General features: G+C 35.5%; 1 protein-coding gene across 1 annotated transcript in view; it reads left to right on the top strand.

Annotated features, from left to right (window-relative positions):
* The window catches only part of Prkdc (protein kinase, DNA-activated, catalytic subunit), a 162682-nt gene that overhangs the window by 110583 nt on the left and 30531 nt on the right, over positions 1–21568 (top strand). The window contains exons 63-69 of the mRNA XM_076836401.1: positions 7944–8149; positions 10174–10312; positions 11257–11433; positions 12041–12265; positions 13187–13295; positions 14713–14824; positions 20526–20715. Of these exons, the coding sequence (XP_076692516.1) occupies positions 7944–8149; positions 10174–10312; positions 11257–11433; positions 12041–12265; positions 13187–13295; positions 14713–14824; positions 20526–20715 (1158 nt within the window). The remainder of the gene's footprint in view (positions 1–7943; positions 8150–10173; positions 10313–11256; positions 11434–12040; positions 12266–13186; positions 13296–14712; positions 14825–20525; positions 20716–21568) is intronic.

The raw sequence follows: 21568 nt of genomic DNA, 5'->3' as shown, positions 1-21568 counted from the left end.
TCTTGACGGCCAACAGGCAGTCTACAGAATAATATAGAACAGAAGTGTTAGGTAGCACTTAAGGAATGCAGAAGTAAAAGTGCATCCTAGCACTTAAGTCATACAGAAGTGTTAAAGTGGCATAGGGTGATAACCAAGTGTAGATAGCTCCTTGACTAGGGTAGGTGTATATGCCCATATTTACCTGGATGCAGTGGTGGGAGAAGTGCTTTCTAAGGTGACTGGTTTGGGCAGAGAACTTGCCGTATAGGTGTGCTTTCAGTTACTACTTAAATATTCTTAGCAAAAGATCATCTTCTTTCTTTCGGCAGCAGCAAGGTCTGGCCCTACAGAGGATGTCAGATCCAATTATTCATTTCAGCTCTTCAGTACTCCTTAACCTCAAACCCCCTCAATAAAATAATTTGACCCCAAAACAAAACAAAAACAACAAAGAAGAAGGGATTATCTTCTCACGTAGTAAATGTTTTGTGTGCCATCCCAAACATGCATCATTACATCTTCCCTTATAGAAAATTTCTGATTCATTTTAGTATTTATTTATCTCATGACCTCCTTGAAATAATTAAATTCTTAAAAAAATATATTATGCATCAGTAGTATTAGTTTATAAGATAAACTGAGTTATAATTCTCTGAGATGAAGTACTCAGTTTTTCTGTTTTATTCTTTTTTGATGTAGCATGAAAGTATAAATATAACTTCCTTTTATAATTAGCTCTAATTCTCTTGGCTTACAATTTACAAATAGAGTTCCTTCATTGTTTTTGTCTTATCCACACTGTAGATAATAAAAATGTTTCAGTAATCATAAGGAGTTAGCCAGTATTTTATTTATTTATTTATTTATTTTTTAGTTGTAGATGGACACAATATCTTTTATTTTTATTTGTTTATTTTTATGTGTTGCTGGGGTTCAAACCCAAGGCCTTACACGTGCAAGGCAAGCACTCTACCACTGAGCTACAACCCCAGCCCTAGACAGTATTTTAAAATAAGTTTTTCTTTACATTGTATTCTTTTTTTAAAAAAAAATTTAAATACTTTTTTAGTCGTAGATGGACACAATATCTATTTATTTTTATGTGGTGCTGAGGATCAAACCCAGTGCCTCACACGTTTGAGGCAAGCACTTTACCACTGAGCTACCACCCTAGCCCCCCTTTTTAAATTCTTTATTCTATTTGTTATATATGAGAGCACAATGCATTACTATCATATTACACATATAGAGCACAATTTTCATATCTCTGGTATGCAAAATATATTCACCCCATTTGTATCTTCATATAGGAACTTAGGGTATTGATGTCCATCTCATCCCACTATCATTTTTACATCCCTTGCCTCCTTCCTTCCATTCCCTCCCCTTTGCCCTATCTAGAGTTTGTCTAATATTCCCATGCTCTCCCTTCCAACCCCACTAATCAATCAGTCTCGTTATCAGAGAAAATATTCGACATTTGTTTTTTGGGGATTGGCTAACTTCACTTAGCATTATCTTCTCCAACTCCATCCGTTTACCTGCAAATGCCATGATTTTATTCTCTTTTATTGCTGAGTGATATTCCATTGTGCACATATACTGCATTTTCTTTATCCATTCATTTGCTGAGGGGCATCTAGGTTGGTTCTACGGTTTAGGTATTGTGAATTGTACTGCAATAAACACTGATGTGGCTGTGTCCCTGTAGTAAGCTGTTTTTAAATCCTTTGGGTATAGACCGAGGAGTGGGATAGCTGGGTCTAAAGGTGGTTCCATTCCCAGATTTCCAAGGAATCTTCATACTGCTTTCCATATTGGCTAGCAATGTATGAGTGAGCCTTTTCCCCCACATCCTCTCCAACACTTATTGTTTTTTGTGTTCTTTTTTTTTAATATTTATTTTTTACTTTTAGGTGGACACAATGTCTTTATTTTATGTGGTGCTGAGAATAGAACCCAGTGCCTCACACATGCTAGGTGAGCACTGTACCTCTGAGCCACAACCCCAGCCCTTGTTTGTGTTCTTCATAGCTCCATATTGACTGGAGTGAGATGAAATCTTAGAGTAGTTTTGATTTGCATTTCTCTAATTGATGGAGATGTTGAACATTTTTTCATATATTTGTTGATTGATTGTATATCACCTTCTGAGAAGTGTCTGTTCAATTCCTTGGCCCATTCATTGATTGGGTTATTTGTGTTTTTGGTGTTTAGCTTTTTGAGTTCTTTATATAACCTAGAGATAAATGCTATATCTGATGTGCAAGTGGTAAAAATTTGCTCCCAAGATGTAGGTTCTCTATTCACCTCACTGATCATTTCTTTTGCTGAGAACAAGTTTAATTTGAATGCATCCCATTTATTAATTCTTGATTTTAATACTTGTGCTATAGGAGTCTTATTAAGGAAGTAGGGGCCTAATCTGATATATGGAGATTTGGGCCTCCTTTTTCTTAAGTTAGACACAAGGTATCTGGTTTAATTCCTAGGTCCTTGACCCACTTTGAGTTGAGTTTTGTGCATGGTGAGAGATAGGTGTTTAGTTTCATTTTGCTGCATATGTATTTCCAGTTTTCCCAGCACTATTTGTTGAAGAGAGTGTCTTTTCTCAAATGTTTGTTTTTGGTGCCTTTGTCTAATATAAGAAAACTGTAATTATGTGAGTTAGTCTGTGTGTTCTCTATTCTGTACCATTGGTCTACCAGTCTATTTTGTTGCCAATACCATGCTGTTTTTGTTAATACTGGTCTGTAGTATAGTTTAAGGCCTGGTATAGTGATGCCACCTGCTTCATTATTCCTGCTAAGAATTGTTTTAGCTATTCTGGGTCTCTTATTTTTCCAGATGAATTTCATTATTGTTTCTTCTATTTCTATGAGGAATGCCATTGGGATTTTGATCGGAATTGCATTAAATCTGTATAATGCTTTTTGGTAGTATGGTCATTTTGACAATAATAATTTTGCCTATCCAAGAGCAAGGTAGATCTTTCCATCTTCTAAGGTCTTCTTTAATTTCTTTCTTTAGCACTTTGTAGTTTTCATTGTAGAGGTCTTTCACCTCTTTTGTTAGGTTGATTCCCAAGTATTTTATTTTTTTTTAAGACCATTGTAAATGGGGTAGTTTCCCTCTCAGAGGATTTGTCACTGATATATAGAAATGCCTTTGATTTATGGATGTTGATTTTGTATCCTGCTACTTTGCTAGAAGTTTTCTGGTGGAATTTTTTGGGTCTTCTAGGTATAGAATCATATCGTCGGCAAATAGTTCTAATTTGAGTTCTTCTTTTCCCATCTGTATCCCTTTCATTTCTTTTTCTGTGTCTATTGAGATGATGATATGGTTCTTATCTTTAAGTCTATTGATGTATTGAATTACATTTATTGATTTCTGTATGTTGAGCCAACCTTGCATCCCTGGGATGAATCCCACTTGATCATGGTAAACTATGTTTTTGATATGTTTTTGTATTCGATTTGCCAGAATTTTATTGAGAATTTTTGCATCTATGTTCATTAGAGATATTGGTCTGAAGTTTTCTTTCTTTGATTTATTTGTCTTTGCCTGGTTTTGGAATCAGGGTGATATTGACCTCATAGAATAAGTTTGGAAGTGCTCCCTCTTTTTCTATTTCCTGAAATAAATTGAAGAGTATTGGTATTAGTTCTTCTTTAAAGGTCTTGTAGAACTCAGCTGTGTACCCGTCCAGTCCTGGGCTTTTCTTGGTTGGTAGACTTTTTTTTTTTTTAGAAGTAGTTGGACCCAATTTTGTTTATTTATTTTTATGTGGTGCTGAGGATCAAACCCAGGGCCTTGAACATGCTCTACCACTGAGACACAATCCCAGCCCCGGTTGATAGACTTTTGATGGCATCTTCTATTTCATCACTTGAAATCGATCTGTTTAAATTGTGTATATCATTCTGATTCAATTTGGGCAAATCATAGGACTCCAGAAATTTGTCGGTGCCTTCGATATTTTCTATTTTATTGGAGTACAAGTTTTCAAAATAGTTTCTAATTATCTTCTCTATTTTTTTGTAGTGTCTGTTGTGATATTTCCTTTTTTATCACATATGTTAGTAATTTGAGTTCTCTCTCTCCTTCTCTTCATTACCATGGCTAAGGGTCTGTCAATTTTATTTATTGTTTCAAAGAACCAATTTTTTGATTTGTCCATTTTTTTCAAATTTTTTTTTGTTTCAATTTCATTGATTTCAGTTCTGGTTTTAATTATTTCCTGTCTTCTACTGCGTTTGGTGTTGATTTGTTCTTCTTTTTCTAGAGCTTTGGGATGTAATATTGGGTTATTTATTTGTTGACTTTTTCTTCTTTTAAGGAATGAACTCCATGCAATGAACTTTCCTCTTAGAACTGCTTTCATAGTGTCCCAGAGATTTCGATACATTGTATCAGTGTTCTTATTCACCTCTAAGAGTTTTTTAATCTCCTCCCTGATGTCTTTTGTGCAACCCATTGTTCATTCCGTAGCATATTATTTAGCCTTAAGGTGTTGGAGTGGATTTTATTTTTTATTTTATCATTGATTTCTAATTTTATTCCATTATGATCTGATAGAATGCAGGGTAGTATCTCTACTTTTTTATATTTGCTAAAAGTTGCTTTGTGGCATAATATATAGTCTGTTTTAGAGAAGGATCCATGTGCTGCTGAGAAAAAAGTGTATTCTCTCATTGAAGGATGAAATATTCTATATGTGTCAGTTAAGTCTAAATTATTGATTGTATTATTGAGTTCTATAGTTTCTTTGTTCAGCTTTTGTTTGAATGATCTATCCAGTGGTGAAAGAGGTGTGTTAAAGTCACCCAGAATTATTGAGTTGTGGTCTGTTTGACTCTTGATCTTGAGAAGAGCTTTTTTTTTTTTTTTTTTTTTGTTTAACATAGATGTGCCATGGTTTGGTGCTTATAAATTTATTGTTATTTCTTGTTGATAAATGGTTCCCTTAAACAGTATGAAATATCCTCTTTATTGCTTTTGATTAACTTTGGCTTGAAGTCTATTTGATATGAGGATGGAAACCCCTGTTTGTTTCTACAGTTCATGTGAGTGGTATGATTTTTCCCAACGTTTCACCTTCAGTCTGTGGATGTCTTTTCCTATGAGATCAGTCTCTTTAAGGCAGCATATTGTTGGGTCTTTTTTTTTAATCCATCTGCCAGTCTATGTGTTTTGATTGGTGAGTTTAGACCATTAACATTTGGGGTTATTATTGGGACATGATTTGTGTTCCCAGTCATTTTTGTTTATTTTTGTTATTTAACTTGATTTGGTTTATCCTTTGATTAGTTTTTCCTTTAGTGCAATACCTCCCTCTGCTGATTTTCAGTGTTGTTTTTCACTTCCATTTCATGGAATATTTTGCCCAGATGTTCTGTAGTACAGGCTTTCAAGTTGTAAATTCTTTTAACTTTTCTTTATCATGGAAGATTTTTACTTCATCATCAAATCTAAAGCTTAATTTTGCTGGATATAAGATTCTTGGTTGGAAAGTTTTTTTGAAGATTCACGTGGTACTGAAGATCGAACCCAGTGCCTCCCGCATGGCAGGCAAGTGCTCTATATCTGAGTCACACCCCAGCCTTCCCTTTACATTGTATTCTGAAGTGATTTTTTTAAGACATAATTTCTAGTTTGGACCTGAGATTTACTAAAAACCTGGCTTTTCCATAGCTGTTGAGGAGAGTTATTAGCCATATATGAGTAAAATATCTTATAGAACTTGCTGGCTGCCATCAGACATGGAACAAGCTTCATGCTTACACATCAGAGTCTACAGTTTGCAGTGTTTGCTATCATGACCTCCTTTTCAGGGACTTATATCTGAGAATGTAGTTTATTTTCTCTTCCCAGGTCATCATAATACATTTTGCTCCATATTTACAAAGGCTTTTGTTCTAGCAAATGACTAAACTAAAAGTTTACATTTCTACAAATTTATCTTTTGCTTAGCAACTTATTATTTATTAACCAAAATGACACTGTAGGGCTGAACAAAATAGTTAATCTTCTTGAAAATGAACTTAAAGTAACTCATTTAAATTATGCATGCATTTACATGTATAGGAATGATAATCCAATAATAGTGATATAGTCATTAAGCACATTTGCCCAGACTTATGAAATGAACATAAGGATGAATGGCTCATAAGGTTTATGCAATCAGCGATAGCATTGTTCTTACTATACTTTTGGAAACTAGAAGATAAGTAATTATGGAATGAGGAGAATTAAGATGTTTTTATATCTAAGCTTCCCTTTTATATCTAAGCTTTGCTTTCCAAATTAGAGTGGTGTTGTCTCAAAATCTGATACATCAGCAAAGACAAAACTTTTGCTGTTATTAATTAAGATAGAATTTTATTTGGATTTTCTTTCTTATACCACTAGCTCAAAGGGTAAGAAACATTTTCGTTTATTTAATTACTTAGGAGGATTTACATTTTTCCAGGATTCAGCTTGGTGACCATACGGTGGCTGATATGTGTGGTACGGCTGTTAGGGGAGTGGGTTGGGCCAGTGCAAGTGTACAAGGGCCATCTTTTCAAGGTATGTGCACAGGCGCCATGTGCATAGAGACCCAGGTGCCTACATGTAAGCTGTTCTTTTTTTATTTTATTTTTTTTAGATATACATGACAGGTGGTATTTTGACATTTTACATACATGGAGTACATTAGGATCCACTCTTGGTTGTACATGATGTGGAGTTTCACTGGTGGTATATTCATACATGAATATAAGGAAAGTTATGTTTAATTCATTCTATTGTCTTTTCTTTTTTCCTCCTTTCATTCCCCTTTGTCTAATTCATTGAACTTCTATTCTTCCCTCCCCCATCCTGTTGTATGTTAGCATCCACGCATCAGAAAGAACATTTGGTTTTTTCGGGGGATTGGCTTATGTCACTTAGTATAATAGTCTCCAGATTCATTTACTTACCTGCAAGAGTCATAAAGTCATCATTTTTTATAGATGAGTAGTATTCCATTATGTGTGTGTGTGTGTATCTCACATATCACATTTTCTTGATCCATTCATCTGTTGAAGGGCACCTAGGTTGGTTCCATAGTTAAAGCTATTGTGAATTGAGCTCCTATGAACATTGATGTGGCTGTGTCACTGTAGTCTGTTGATTTTAAATCCTTTGGGTGTATACCAAGGAGTGGGATAAGTGGGTCAAACTGTGGTTCCATTCCAAGTTTTCTGAGGAATCTTCGTACTGCTATCCAGGATGGTTGCACCAATTTGTAGCCCCACCAACAATGTATGAATGTACCTTTTCCCCAACATCCTTGCCAACATTTATTGTTACTTGTAACATACAGGCTGTTCTAATGAAAATGCTGATGCGTGGTAACATGTTATTCTGTATATAGATTTTAAGTTTATATTTCTTTGTTTTGATGGTTATAGGACTGTCACATTGAGAGTTAAAAGTAAAGCTCATTATGATAATTCCTGAAATCCTCTGTAGCCCCAGAATGAAAAAAAGAGGTTACATAGAATAATACACAAATGAATCACCCACTTTTTGTGATTGGATATGAAATTTTTGTCTTTCAGCTGTTCTTCTTAACAAGTCAGGCTAAGTATTCCTGGCAATTGCAATTGTTGGATATGTGTTTGGGGGTTGAAAATTGTATATATATGGATATGTATATACACACACATATTTTTTTTAGTCTTCATATTTTGCCAGTGTTTTTCTAGCTTTAAATGAAGCCCTAGATGTAAAAACAAAAGGTCATTTCCTCTTTTTAGTGAATGGAACAATGAAGGAAAAATCTGTTAATAGAATTACACAGAGAAGCTTTTGGTGATATCACTACTTACGTCAAAACTTTCTTTTATGTTTAGTAAAGTGAATTAATCACTTGTGAAGATATGGTCCAAGTACCACAGGCTAAACAGCTACATGTGTTTATGGTTTCACAGGAAATCAGTTGCCAGCATGCAGACTTCCTGAGCCTCGACCCAGCCACTGTCCGTGCTAGCTGCCTAGCCAGTCTACAGCAGCCTGGGGGTATCCGCCTTCTTGAGGAGGCACTGCTTCACCTAGCCCCTGCAGAGCCGCTCAGCAAGCGAAGTCGGGGCAAGACCTGCCTCCCTCCTGACATCCTCCGATGGATGGAACTTGCTAAGTAAGCTCGTGAGGGGCAAATTGCAGAACAGTGAATCCAAACAAAATAATAGAAACAAACTTGTCTTCATTTTGGCAGAAAAATGAATAAAGTTGATAGTAACACTTCTGTGAAAGTTTATAGAAAATTGTTCATGCTGAGTACCATTCTGTGAGTCAAGAACAGATGTCACAAGAAGGAATGTGTTGCTCAGAGAAAGAGAATATTAATTTAACTGGTTAATTTCTTTCAGTAGACAGTTTAGACTCCGTGTTATCCAAGTTTAGCTTCTTTTAGAGTGTGGCTATAAATAATAGTTCCTGGTATTTTATGTTTTTTTCCAGCTTTGCTGAACATAATAAAGTTGCTTTTATTTTTTTCATTAGGAGTCACAGTTTAATCCCAAATACTTTGTTATCTGAAAAAAATTCTATTTTGTAGGTTGTCATTGTGCATTTTACGTAATTCTTCCCTTAATGTGGTTTTATTGTGTGAAAGCCAGTGTCTAATTCTGAGAAGGATGTTAGGTCAAGGTTGAAATTAAACCTGAATTTTATTTTTTTTAAAGTGATTTTTGGGTCTTTATGGGAAAAGATAGTAAAAGTAAAGACACAGAATCCTTGTATTTTTTGTTATGTAGTCACTTCTTATCTTAATTGAGCACCATCACTGTGTAAGGCACTGTGCCAGGAACTTAAGAGACTGTGCAATGGATTAGACATTGATCACAGACTCAAAAAATTAAGGATCCCAGAGGATGTGTATGTAAACCCTTTTCTATGTAACTCACCAGAACATGAAGTCGGAGGACATGGTGAGTACAGAAAGGGGAAGAACCCAATGCAGGGCAATTCAGAGCCTCGGGCTAATGTGATTTTACCCAATAGCTGTTTTATCCTTTGCTTCGGATGTATGAGTGAACAGTAAGTGACATCTTTAATGTTTAGTGTCTTCAGGGAGCAAGAAGCTCATAATGTGTATTTGCTGGGTAAATGGAGCATAGAATTTTTATGGACTTAAACTTTACACACTTGGTTCTAACTTGATTAAATACTTCCTCATACTTTTATGTGCAGTGTTTTTACATTTTTGCAGACAGAATATAATGAACATAATTTAATCCTCTCTTACTGTCATGGTTCTCATTTTGACCATGTTCTAGCGAACATAAAGCAGACACCTATAAACTAGTGTACGTATGGATCTCTTTTCTATGTTGTGAACATGTCTGTTGCTCTCCTTTTCTCCTCAGTTCCTGACTGTAAGCTCTGTTCTCCCACCCATCTGTCCACTCCTGTCTGATTTGTTACTTTTGACCCTCTAGGATCAAGGCAATAAGAAAGTCATGTCTATTTAATTTTTAAATTTAAATTTGGAATCATTGGTTCATAAATTCTGCAGGGCTGTTTTGATGGAAATGCAAAAAGGCAGGAGAACCAATGAGGAAGTTGTCCTTGGCCAGGTGATCAAGCTAGGGATGACATTTTGGTTGAGACTTGAAGAAATTTCTGGAAGGAAGGAAACAAACTTAATAAACACCAACTTGAGAATTTCATAAAGAGAAGAGGCTTGTTTGACAAAATAGAGTCAGACTTTTGTTAAGGTGAAGAGTTGAATGAATGCTCTAGTAAATATTATGACTATAATGAAGTACCTGTTTTTGGAATTGAGATGGTTCATAAAACATAGATTAAAATATCCCATCGGTAGGGGGAAAATTATTGTTTATTTGTATCTGAGATTTTTAGGACTAGACAAGAACTCCAAATATGTTACTCATCAAAATTTATTTAATGAAACAGTTCATACCTTATGGACTTGTGATATTTTCGGACTTCCTTTTAAATGCTTATTAGAATTACTTTGCCTACTGTATAATTAAAGTAGTAAAATCTAAGGGCGCCTTCAAAATTTAAAATTTTCTATTAAAGTTTTATGTTTTCTTTAATGTATGGCATCTTGCTTTACTATCACTTCATAATATGAAGAACTTTTAAAATATTGAGGTGTTCACCGATTTGGATGTGTTTTGGTTTGTTTTATAGACTATATCGGTCAATTGGAGAATATGATGTCCTCCGGGCTATTTTTAGCAGTGAGATAGGAACAAAGCAAGTCACTCAGAATGCATTATTAGCAGAAGCCAGAAATGACTATTCTGAAGCTGCTAAACAGTATAATGAGGTAAAATCAATCTCTAGCCTTTATATCAGTTGCATTAACACTTTCGTTCTCTGCGTGAAAAATCTATTAGCTTTACCTTTATTCCTTAGGTTTTAGAATACTAACCAAGTATGGTTTCGTAATAACCACATATGAAATAAAAATTATTGTATCTCTTTTTGATGGTACTGGGGATTGAACCCAGGGTAACTTTAGAATTGAACTATCTCCCTAAACTGTACAGTGTTGTTTCTATATCTGATATGATTTTACAATTCCTACTTGGGAATTGTTTTCTTCAGAAAGAAAAAAAAAGGTTGTAAAGAAGAATTTGGGACAATGATTTACGTTTTGAGTTCCCAGTGGTTATTCAAATACAGATACTAAGTTCAGGATCTGTGGCCTAAGGCTGTTTTTGTTTTTGTTTGTAAACTGGGTATTGTACTCAATGGTGCTTTATCACTGAACTGCATCCCTAGCCCCTTTTATTTTTTATTTTGAGACAGAGTCTTGCTAAGTTTCCCAGGCTGATCCTCCCACCTCAGCCTCCTGAGTACCTGATTACAGGCATGTACCAGGTTTTAAAGTCCTCCGTAATTTCTTCAAATGTCCTTTATTTTAAATCTAAAGACTTAAATGGTAAATAACCCACAGTCCTGATTTAATTCAAATTGTGGGTCATTAAAAGTCTTCAGTTCTTACTAATTGGTTTCACTCTTAGCTTTCTCAGAGAAATGAATCCTTCCTGATCAGGGCTTTTATATTCATTTATTACTATAAGATAGCTTTTTAAAATTTATTTTTCCATTCACTGTTACTCTGAATATTCTCCCTTTTTCTCACTTTGCCATAAATCTGAAAATGGTTGTATTCAGTATGAATGTTAATAATACCTCCTTTTTAACATGTTTCTTTTTGTGTTTTTTCCTGCTTTGTAAAATAATCTGTTACCATTTTCCTACTAGGCTCTCAATAGACAAGAGTGGGAGGACGGTGAGCCCACAGAAGCTGAGAAAGACTTCTGGGAACTGGCTTCCCTTGACTGTTACAGCCATCTCTCTGAGTGGAAGTCACTTGAGTACTGTTCTACTGCCTGTGTAGACAGTGATCTAAGCAAAATGTGGAGTGAACCACTTTATCAGGTTGGGGATAATTATTTTTGGATTGGTGAAATAAATATTTTAGTTGACCAGGTGTTTTATAGTTAATAAAATTGTTTAGAAATTTTCCTGAACAGGGTAGTAGTTGTGGAGCATTTGGATATTTATATAACTTGACTCCCCTGACAAACTCCATACCATTGTTAAATCTCACATCACTTTAGCTAAACCTTTTCCAATAAATGGGATGTATTTTAAGATAAAATTAGCGTCTTTGGTATCCTCCCATGGGAGAATATTTCCTCTTTGTCTCTGTGTTCTGCATCACTGGCCACACAGAGGAGGCAGCCTGTGGCCCCTCTTGCACCACCACTGCTTTTATGGTACTGTATGTTACTCGATGTGTGTGAACCATAAAATTGTCTTCCAGTTAAAAGTAGATGCCATTTTCTGTAGAGGATGTTCCTATATATTGCATGGTTACAAAACAAGGCATTTTAGGTGAACTTGTTCTTAGTTTTAGATTTGGACATCACACATCATCACTTTGAATCTTGACCCATAAAATCACTGCTAAAAATTTTACAGAAATGACAGACATATTCAAAATGGCTTTCTGCAGTTACAAATAGATTCTTATGCTCCTCAGGAGATGTTTCTACCATACATGATCCGCAGCAAGCTGAAGCTCCTGCTTCAAGGTGAGGGCAACCAGTCCCTGCTGACATTCATGGATGAGGCCATGCACCAGGAGCTGCAGCAAGCTTTCATCGAGCTGCAGTACAGTCAGGAGCTGAGTCTCCTTTACATCTTGCAAGATGATTTTGATAGGGCCAAATATTATGTTGAAAACGGCATTCAGATTTTTATGCAGGTAATACAAATATATCTATCTGAACTATACCATTTGTTTAATAGTTTCAAAAGTTAATAAACTCATAAAAAATGACCAAGATTTTTTTATAATATTGTATACCACCCATTTCCTTCATCTTTCTAGTCTTTGGTTTCTTCTTATGGTGTTCTCCATTTGTCCTTTGATTTATATCTTTTTAAATATTTTTTTCCCCATTTATTTTTATTTTTTTATTTTATATGTGGCACCGAGGATCGAACCCAAGGCCTCGCACAAGCTAGGCGAGAGCTTTACCGCCGAGCCACAACCCCAGCCTCCTTTTTCTCCATTTTTAAGAAAGTTCCACTTATTGTTTTTTCCTTGGTTTTTATCTTTCTCACAATGTTAAAGAACTTTCTTGGTGGAGTAACTGTGGGAATTTGGTTACTTTGTTCATTTTCTACTGCTACTTCTTCCTTCTTGTGTTTCTGAGACTTTTTCACAACTCACAGTTGTGAACTGTTTGATTTGTGAGACAGTTGTCTACTTATAACAGAGTCTTTCAACAACATTTAGCACATGTGAGGTCCTAGGTTCAATTTCCCAGCACTAAGGGATAAAAAAGATTAAAAAAAATTAAACAAAAAAATTTATTTGGCTGGGGGGTATAGCTTCATGGTAGAGCATGTGTTCAGTGTCCTTAACACGAAAAAGCAAAAGCAAAAACAACTGGTAAAAATATAGACAGCCTGTTTATATTGATTTTATTGGTTTTGTTGAATCAAAAAATTAAACCATTTGTTAATTGTGTCTGACCTCATTGTTAAACACTCTGGGACACACTGGGTAACTAGTGTATTTATAGGACAGTTTCTATATTTCACATTTCAGAGGACTATATTAGAAGTTGTAAGTGGTAAACTGGTGTATGACAATGGTAAATGCCTTTTTTTTCCCTAGAATTATTCTAGTATTGATGTCCTCTTACACAGAAGTAGACTCACCAAGTTACAGTCGGTACAAGCTTTAACAGAAATCCAGGAGTTCATCAGTTTTATAACTAAACAAGGTAATTTTTTTAGCCTTTTTTTCCTTTTTCTAATTATGGAAGAGTTTGTTGTGGTGGTTTTGTTTTTCTTAGTAGAAGTACATGTTTCCTACTGCATTGGTTGGAAACAGCCTTGAGTTTGTTTTACATGTACACATTTTGAGGTGATATAAGTATTTTTAAACAGTCAAGCATTATTCTATGCACTGGGGTTGGAAAGCCAAGGATGATTCCAAGGATAAGTAGGTGTGGACCCAAGTGTTGGGGCCTATCCTGGTAGGAAGCTCTTGGAGGAGAGGTTCAAGTGCAGTGTGGATAGAGGAGATTCCTGAGTGGTCAAAGAAGATCAGCCCAAGGGCGAGAGGGAATGGATGGGAAATTGACCAGTCATGAAGGCCTACGTCCTGCTAATAGTGGATTTTTATCCCAGTGCCTGTGAGAGTACGTGTTTTCAAAGGTGAAATATTTTAGTTATAAATGTTTATTTTTTGTTTTTTAAATTATTATAAAATAATTATGAAAAGTGTTTGCGGGTACTAACAAAAAATTGGTTTTTATATCTATCTACCTTATTGTTCCGTTTAAATTTGGAGAAATATTTTTCAGGTACATATATTTATTGTTTTCTACTGCCTAAGAACTAAATTAACCTCTTTATCTGTATTACCTTAAGGTTGTTTTTATAACCTGTTTAGGATGTATAGATATTTTTTCCTTGTTTTCTAGAGCCCTAGGGAATTTAAATGGCTTATATACAGTAATAAATGAAAGTGAAGAACTCAGGACCATGTAAATTAAGCTCATATTCCTAACCATTGCTTTCCAGTCACAGAAGGAGAAAACTGAAGTTATAAACAAAAAATTAGCAATGTGAAATTTCAATTTTATGAGGATTATTATGAATTTCTTTTCTGAGACTGTCAAAGCTAGATTGTTTTAAATATGAGAAGTGTTCCCTACAAATTTTCCAGGGCCAGGGCAGTATTCCCTAATTAAGAACTGTGATGAGTCTCCAGACTACATTGTAAATAATCCTGTTAATGATATAAAGAAAATCTGTAAATATCTTTGTGCCAATTTAGATCAATTTTGCCTTCACGAAAATTTACTACAAGCCTATGAAAACCTTTTCAGATTTTAGTGCTTTTTAGATTTTGGAATTGCAGATAAAAGATAGTGGCCCTGTAGATAAATATAAAAATATCTTGTATATGTTTATTTCTGTCTTTTTTCTGTATCTTGAAAGTAATTGAGTTTTATTGTCAAAATGTATTAGATTTAGTAGAATGACTTGTGTTCCTTTTATGAAAAAAAGATAAGTTCCTTTTTAAAATTTGAACATGAAATTTGAATTTTCTGTTTACCAACAATGACACCACTCTGTCAATTGGTCTTGTCATTGAACTGTGGGATAATCATCTTCTAATATTATTTTTAGATAATTTATCATCTCAGGTCCCCCTTCAGAGACTTCTAAAAACCTGGACAAACAGATATCCAGATGCTAAAATGGACCCCATGAACATCTGGGATGACATCATCACAAATCGGTAAGATATTCTTTGGAGTCAAATGTGGGTTTGGTTTTTTTTAAACATTTATCTTTTAGTTGTAGTTGGACACAAATTCCTTTATTTTATTTATTTATTTTTATGTGATGCGGAGGATCAAACGCAGGGCCTCTCATGTGCTAGGCAAGTGCTCTACTGCTGAGCCACAACCCCAGTCCAGATGTGGGTTCTTTTCCAGAATTTCCAGAATGGTTCTTCTTCTAAATTGTACTTAGAAAAATATGGGGCTTGAGCCTAGAGTAGCTCTCTTTCATCATGCCTTCACAAATTGTTCTAAGTTTACCAGGCCTGTTGTGTGTCTTTTGTCCCCACTTGCCTCTGTTAGGGGATTGCTTCCCACTCTCTGTGTAGGCATTACGGTGCTGCTGGTTGATGATGAATATACTCTGGCAGGGAGAGAAGATGGGGGCGGTGAGGGCGGCCCTGCATCTGCTGTTTTCTCATGAACTGACTTTTAGATAGTGGAGTAATAGCAAAGAAGACTGCTGGGCACTAATGTTTTATTGTTCTGTTATTAAACCATGTTTTTTTTGACACTCCTTCCTCCTACTTCCCCACTCACTGATATAGTTGTATTCACTTTCCCAGGTCTGAAGTTACATGTCCTCATTTACCCTTATCAACCCTGTGGGACCTGGAAGGTAGATACTTGCTGTGTACTCAGGGAGATGGGAATAGAGGCAGAGAGGTTATAGATTATTTGTGCCATTCCATAGGAAATAGGACTCAAGGACTCTGACCCCAGCTGTTGTGTCCTTCCATTATTTCCTCTACTATTACTACTACTCTTTTTGTGTGACAAGTTTTTATTTGCGCAAAGTTGCAAGAAAAGCAGAACTCTCCTGTGTACCTTTTTCGCAGATTGAACAATTTAAAAAAGAAAAAACTTTGACTTTTTTTTAATGTTAACTTTTTATTTTTTCTTCTATTCATACATATTTATTTTCTGAACCATTTGCATATAAGTTACACACATCAAGTCCTCTTATCTCTTTCTATCAGCGTGTATTTCTTAAGAGTATTCTTTTAAGTACAGTAATGAACTTCATTGCTTTCATTTTTAATCTACAGCTCGATTTCAGTTTTGTCCCATTAACGTCCTCTGAAGCATTTTCTACCCTTTTAAGGACAGAATCCAGTCATGGACTGCATTTAGTCGTGTCTTTTTACTCTCCTTTAATCTGAAACAATTCCTCATCCTTGCTTTTGTCTTTCATGACACTGACACTTTGGAGGAATGTTTGTTTTATGCTTTCTCATGATGAGATTTGAGTGATCTATCCCTGGCCAGAACACACTTCACTTCTTCTTAGGCTGTCACATCACATGTGGGGGCACACAGTATCCATCTGCCTTTTTCTGGTAACAGTCATTTTGATTAATCTTTACAGACATCATTTATTTTGTCTGTTTTATGCCATTTATTTTTCTTTGCAACCAGTCAGAAACTAATGTAGGAGATGCTTGGAGATGTGTTATGTCCTGTCTCCTCTGAGACTTAACCCCTCTTTGTTTCATGTCTGCAGATGACCTTTGGCTCATTCAGTTGATGGTTGTGAAATGATTTCTGAGTTCATCACTTATTCCCTGTCAGTTTATATCTTATTGTAAGACAAAGCTTTTCCTTCTCCCCATTTGTTTATTCATGTTTAAAAAGAAATACTTTTGATATTTTTCAAAATTTATCAATATATACTCATGGTTCTAGTTTTATTTAATGGGATACAGCCCATTATTGTCCTTATATTTCAATGTTCAAATTGTCCCAGATTTGGCCCACAGAAGCCCCATCAATCTGATACTCCAAGCTTATCTTACACAGCTTTTCTCCTATTTTCTTCTAGAAATGTTATGGTATCTGTGTTTGCATTTAGGACTAAAATCAATTAGAAGTTAATTTTTGTAGATGGTGTAAGGTAGGGATGTTAGTTAATTCTTTTCATTTTGATAACTAGGTTTTTTTCCCCTTTTTGTTCAAAAGTCTTTTTTTTTCTCCATAATTGAATTGCCTTGGCACCTTTTTTTTGAAAATCAGTTGATCATATATGCATGGGTCTGAAATTGGATGTTCTTTTCTATTCCTTGTTTGATTGATTGATATCTTTCCATAATATCAAACTGTCATGTCAGTATAGACAGGTTGATATTTTTTGCTAGTTTTATCAGCTACTGAAATACAGATGTCAGAATCTATTATGATTATGGAATCCTGTTTCTCCCTTTAATTCTGTTTTTACTTATTGTATTTTAAATTCTGTTACTAGGCGCATACACTTTCATCTTCCTGATAAAATACCTCTTTTAGCATTACAAAATAATATATTGATGTATATATATATATATACATATAAAAAATATATATATATATATATTTTTTTTTTTTTTTGAAAATGTCACCAGATTTTTTTTGGGGGGGGGCAGGTACCAGGGATTGAACCAGGGGCACTTAATCACTGAGCCACATTTCTCCCGAGTTGCTTAAGCCTTGCCAAAATAACGTATTTTTGCTTAAAACAGTCATGCATGTTTTAAAGAATATATGAGGCACGCTGGGCATGGTGGTAATTATACCTGTAATCCCACTGACTTGGGAGGTTGAAGCCAGGAATAGTATCTAAATTTGAGGCCAGTTTTAGCAACTTAGGAAGACCCTATCTCAAAATAAAATAAAAAGAGGAAAAAATGTTTTTATACTTGTTTTGGTCAACTTTATCACTGCTGTGGCTAAAAGACGTAACCAGAGCAATTGTAGAGGAGGAAAAATTTATTTGAGGGCTCACAGTTTCAGAGGTCTTAGTCAATAGAAGGCCAGCTTCATTCCTCAGTGCTCAAGATGAGGCAGAACATGATGGCAGAAGAATGTGGCTGAAGGAAGCAGCTTACATGATGATCAGAAAGAGAGGTTTCCGTGGTCCAGATAGAAATATATATACCCCCAAACCATGCCCCAATTCCCACCTCCTCCAGCAATACCTTACTACTTCAGACACCACTCAGTTAATTTCAATCAGGGAGGTTAATTCACTGATTGGGTTAAGACTCTCACAACCCAATCATTCCTTCTCTGAACCTTCTTGCATTATCTCACTTGAGCTTTTGGGGACACCTCACATCCAAACCATAACTATACTTACCATTTCTGATGCTCATCCTTTGTTCATAAGGATCCAGATTTTCCTCTAGTATCATTTTCCTTCAGCTTGAAATTTGGTCTTTGATAAATTCTCTTAGTTTTCCTTTGTTTATTTCACTGTCATTCCGAGAACATTTTCTCTGGATGTCAATTTGAGTGGGTTCACTCTCTCTTCAGCAGTCACTTTTGGTGTCCATGTTTCTGAAGACATAGTCAAAGTTAATAAAACGATCCTTCCTCTAATGTAATATGACCTGCTTTTCTGGCTGCTTTCAAGATTTTTTTTTTTTTTTTTTAAGAATTGGTTATCAGCAGGTTGATTATGTTTTTAGATGTGGTATTCTTTGATTGTATTCTACTTCAATTTACTGAGGTTCTTGAATCTGTATGTACATATCACCAAATTTGGGGAATTTTCTGTCATGGTTTCTTAAAGTATCTTTTGCCCCAATTTTTCTTTCTTTGTGGGATTCCACCTATATATAATATCAGACACTTTGGTACTATTCTTAAGTACCCTGGTCTCTTTTCATTTTTATTCAGTTGTCTTCAGATTACATCATTTCTATTGAACCATCTTCAAATGTACTGTTGCTTTCCTCTTTTTCATTCCTTAGTTAAGTCTATTTGTGAATATTTTATTTCAGGTATTTTATAATTTAATTTTTAAATTTTAATTTGATTCTCTTTATGTTTTTTCTTTCTCTGCTGAGATACCCACTTTTTTTATTTCCTCTGGGGTTTGTTTTGTTTTGTCTTTTAACCTTGGAGCATATCTAAAACAGCTGCTTTATGGTTCTTATATGATCATTTAGGGGTTGACATCTGTTGACTATCTTTTCCACTGAAAATCAATACAGTTTCCTGTCCTTTTTATCAATTAATTTTGGATTATGTCTTAGAAATCATGAATATTCTCATGTGTAGACTCTGGCTTCTTGTATAAATCTATGGCAGGTAATCAACCCAATTCCATGTGGATAGTAGGCTCTACCTTGGTTCAAATCTCAGTCCTCTTTAAACTTTCTCTATAATGTTTTGAGTCATCCTGCATGTGCATACCTCAGGGGTAGGCTGAGACCTGTGTGGGTTCATGTACACAATGAAAAGTCCCTTCTCTATCTTCTTCCCTCCAGTATCCCCCCTGCACTCTTTGGTCTGCCTGGGCTCTTTTCTTTTCCAGGTTTCTCTGTGCACGGAGTTTCCTTAAGAATCTCTGCGCTCTCACATGAGCTGCTATACCACTCCACAACACAAGAGGTTTCCTACATTGGAAAACCAGAAAAAAAAGAAGCAGCAGAAAACTCATCCCAATGGCAGAACCTTCTTCCACTTTTGATTCCCTGTACATACAGCCAGCATCTTTTATTTACTCTTAGTTCTCTAGGAATTGGGTTTTGTATTTTATCCAGAATTTTTGGTTGATACAGCAGAGGAATGGACTGCAGGGGGCATACAGTGTGGTATCAGAGCCAGATTTCATTGCTTTTAAAAAATTGGTTCTCTTCTAGATACCGTTCTTCCCGAGTTGATATAAAAACATGCCACTTAGTATAGCTCTGCTCTGCCCCACTTAGTATAGCTTTGCTCTGCCTTAGTTTAATTTTTTTTCTCTGTCTGGGACTCTCTGCCAAATCTGCAACCTAAAATCAGGTGCATTCTTCACAGTTAAGAATCTACCTCACCTGTGAACATGCAGCCACCTTCTTTACCACCCGTCTGCCTCCTTCGGTGGTCTCACTTTATTCCTAAGGATAGGTAACATTTATGTATTCATTCATTAATTCATTATTTCTTCAAATATTTGTCAGATACCCATTTTGTATCACTTTTTACTTGTTTGTTTTATAAAACAGTAGCATCTCCTGGGGGGGGGGGCGGTGTGTGTTATTTTGGGGTCTAGGAACACAGAGCACTATGGTGAGAACAGGAACAGATACATGTGAAGTATGTTGCCTGGTACCTGGATGAACAGCAGAAAGTTGTTTGATTACGGATCAGGAATGAAATTTGTATCTTAAGGTGCTTTGTTAGTGTTGCTAATATTAATAAAAATTGAGTCACTTAAACAAAGTCATGTAAGATATAAGTATGATTGTTTTTATTTATACATGATATCAACCCAGGATTATCTTTATCTTTTAAAGTTGTAGTGATTAATCATGACCTGTTTTTTCCCTTATAATTTTGCCTTTGAGTGTAGAACCTTAGATTGAAGACATAAGGGGGAGGGGGGGGAATGGCTCCTGAGCCAGCATAAGGTATATTACCCATTCATTTAGAGAGACAATTATGAATTTAAATGCCTTATTTTGTGGAAACAGAGCACTAAGTGATATCTGGAAAATTCTATGGAGATCTTTCAAGACTTGGTGGATTAAAATGAAATGTATATCCAGTCTCTCGAGTGTACATTTACAGTCTTCATGTGAACAAAACTGTAATACCAGTAGAATTTTCTTCTGTGAGTGCTTTCCAGTCCTGAAGGTCAAATATTTCTGTCACAAGTCTCTGACTTCAAGTCTCAATCTTCTTTGTTTTGTGTAGATGTTTCTTTCTCAGCAAAATAGAGGAGAAACTGATTCCTGTATCAGATGATACCAGTATGAGTGTGGATGAAGATGAGTATTCCAGTGACAAGAGGGAAGTGAGCAAGGCCGAGGAAAGTGTTGGTTTCCTAATCAAGAACTGCAGGTTTTCCATGAAAATGAAAATGATAGAAAGTGCACGGAAGCAGGTGGGTATCCATCCTATGTTCCTCTCTGGTGACGTGAAGAGTTTCCAATGTTATCTCTTTTCTTAGTGTTTCTTTAAAATCTGAAGCTTAAAAATAATTGCTAATAGTTATTATAGGTTTTTTTTTTCTTATAAGAAATTAAATTGTAGCTCAATGGTAAAGCTCATGCCTACCATTTATGAGGCCCTGGGTTCTATCCCTACTCCTGCAAAAATGAATGAATGAATGAATGTAGGTATGTTCTATCCTCACTTCACAAAAAACAAGCAAGCAAGCCAAGAAACACTTAATTAAAACTGTCCAGAAATTGCTGAAGTTTATTACATTTCTGTTAATCATCTCAAAATGTTTACTATCTGTTATTTGGAAAGCAAACAAAACTGAGTACTGCTGCACACAACTGTAATCCCAGCAGCTTGGGAGGCTGAGGCAGGAGGATCACAGCAATTGCCAGTCTCAGCAATTTCACAAGACTCTATCTTAAAATGCAATAGGGATGGGGAACAGGTGTGCCATGGTGCATACCTGTAATCCCAATGACTTGGGAGGCAGACACAGGAGGATCACAAGTTTTGAGGCCAACCTAGGCAACTTAGACATGCCCTAAGCCATTTAGCAAGACTCTGTCTCAAAATAAAAAGGGCTCAGGATGTAGATTAGTGTTCAGTGCCCGTGGGTTCAATCCTCAGTACCAGAAGAAGAAAAACCAAACTAAAACATTTTCAAGAAAGTGAAGATAGTGCATTTAATGTGAGAAAATATTTGCAGATTATGTATCGGTTAAGTGTCTGGAATTCAGCATACATAAGTAACATTGCACAGCTGAGCAGGAAGTCAAACAACTCAATTAAAA

Source organism: Callospermophilus lateralis, chromosome 16, assembly GCF_048772815.1.
Source record: "Callospermophilus lateralis isolate mCalLat2 chromosome 16, mCalLat2.hap1, whole genome shotgun sequence".
Classification (NCBI taxonomy): domain Eukaryota; kingdom Metazoa; phylum Chordata; class Mammalia; order Rodentia; family Sciuridae; genus Callospermophilus; species Callospermophilus lateralis.
This window is presented reverse-complemented; position numbering and strand designations above follow the sequence as displayed.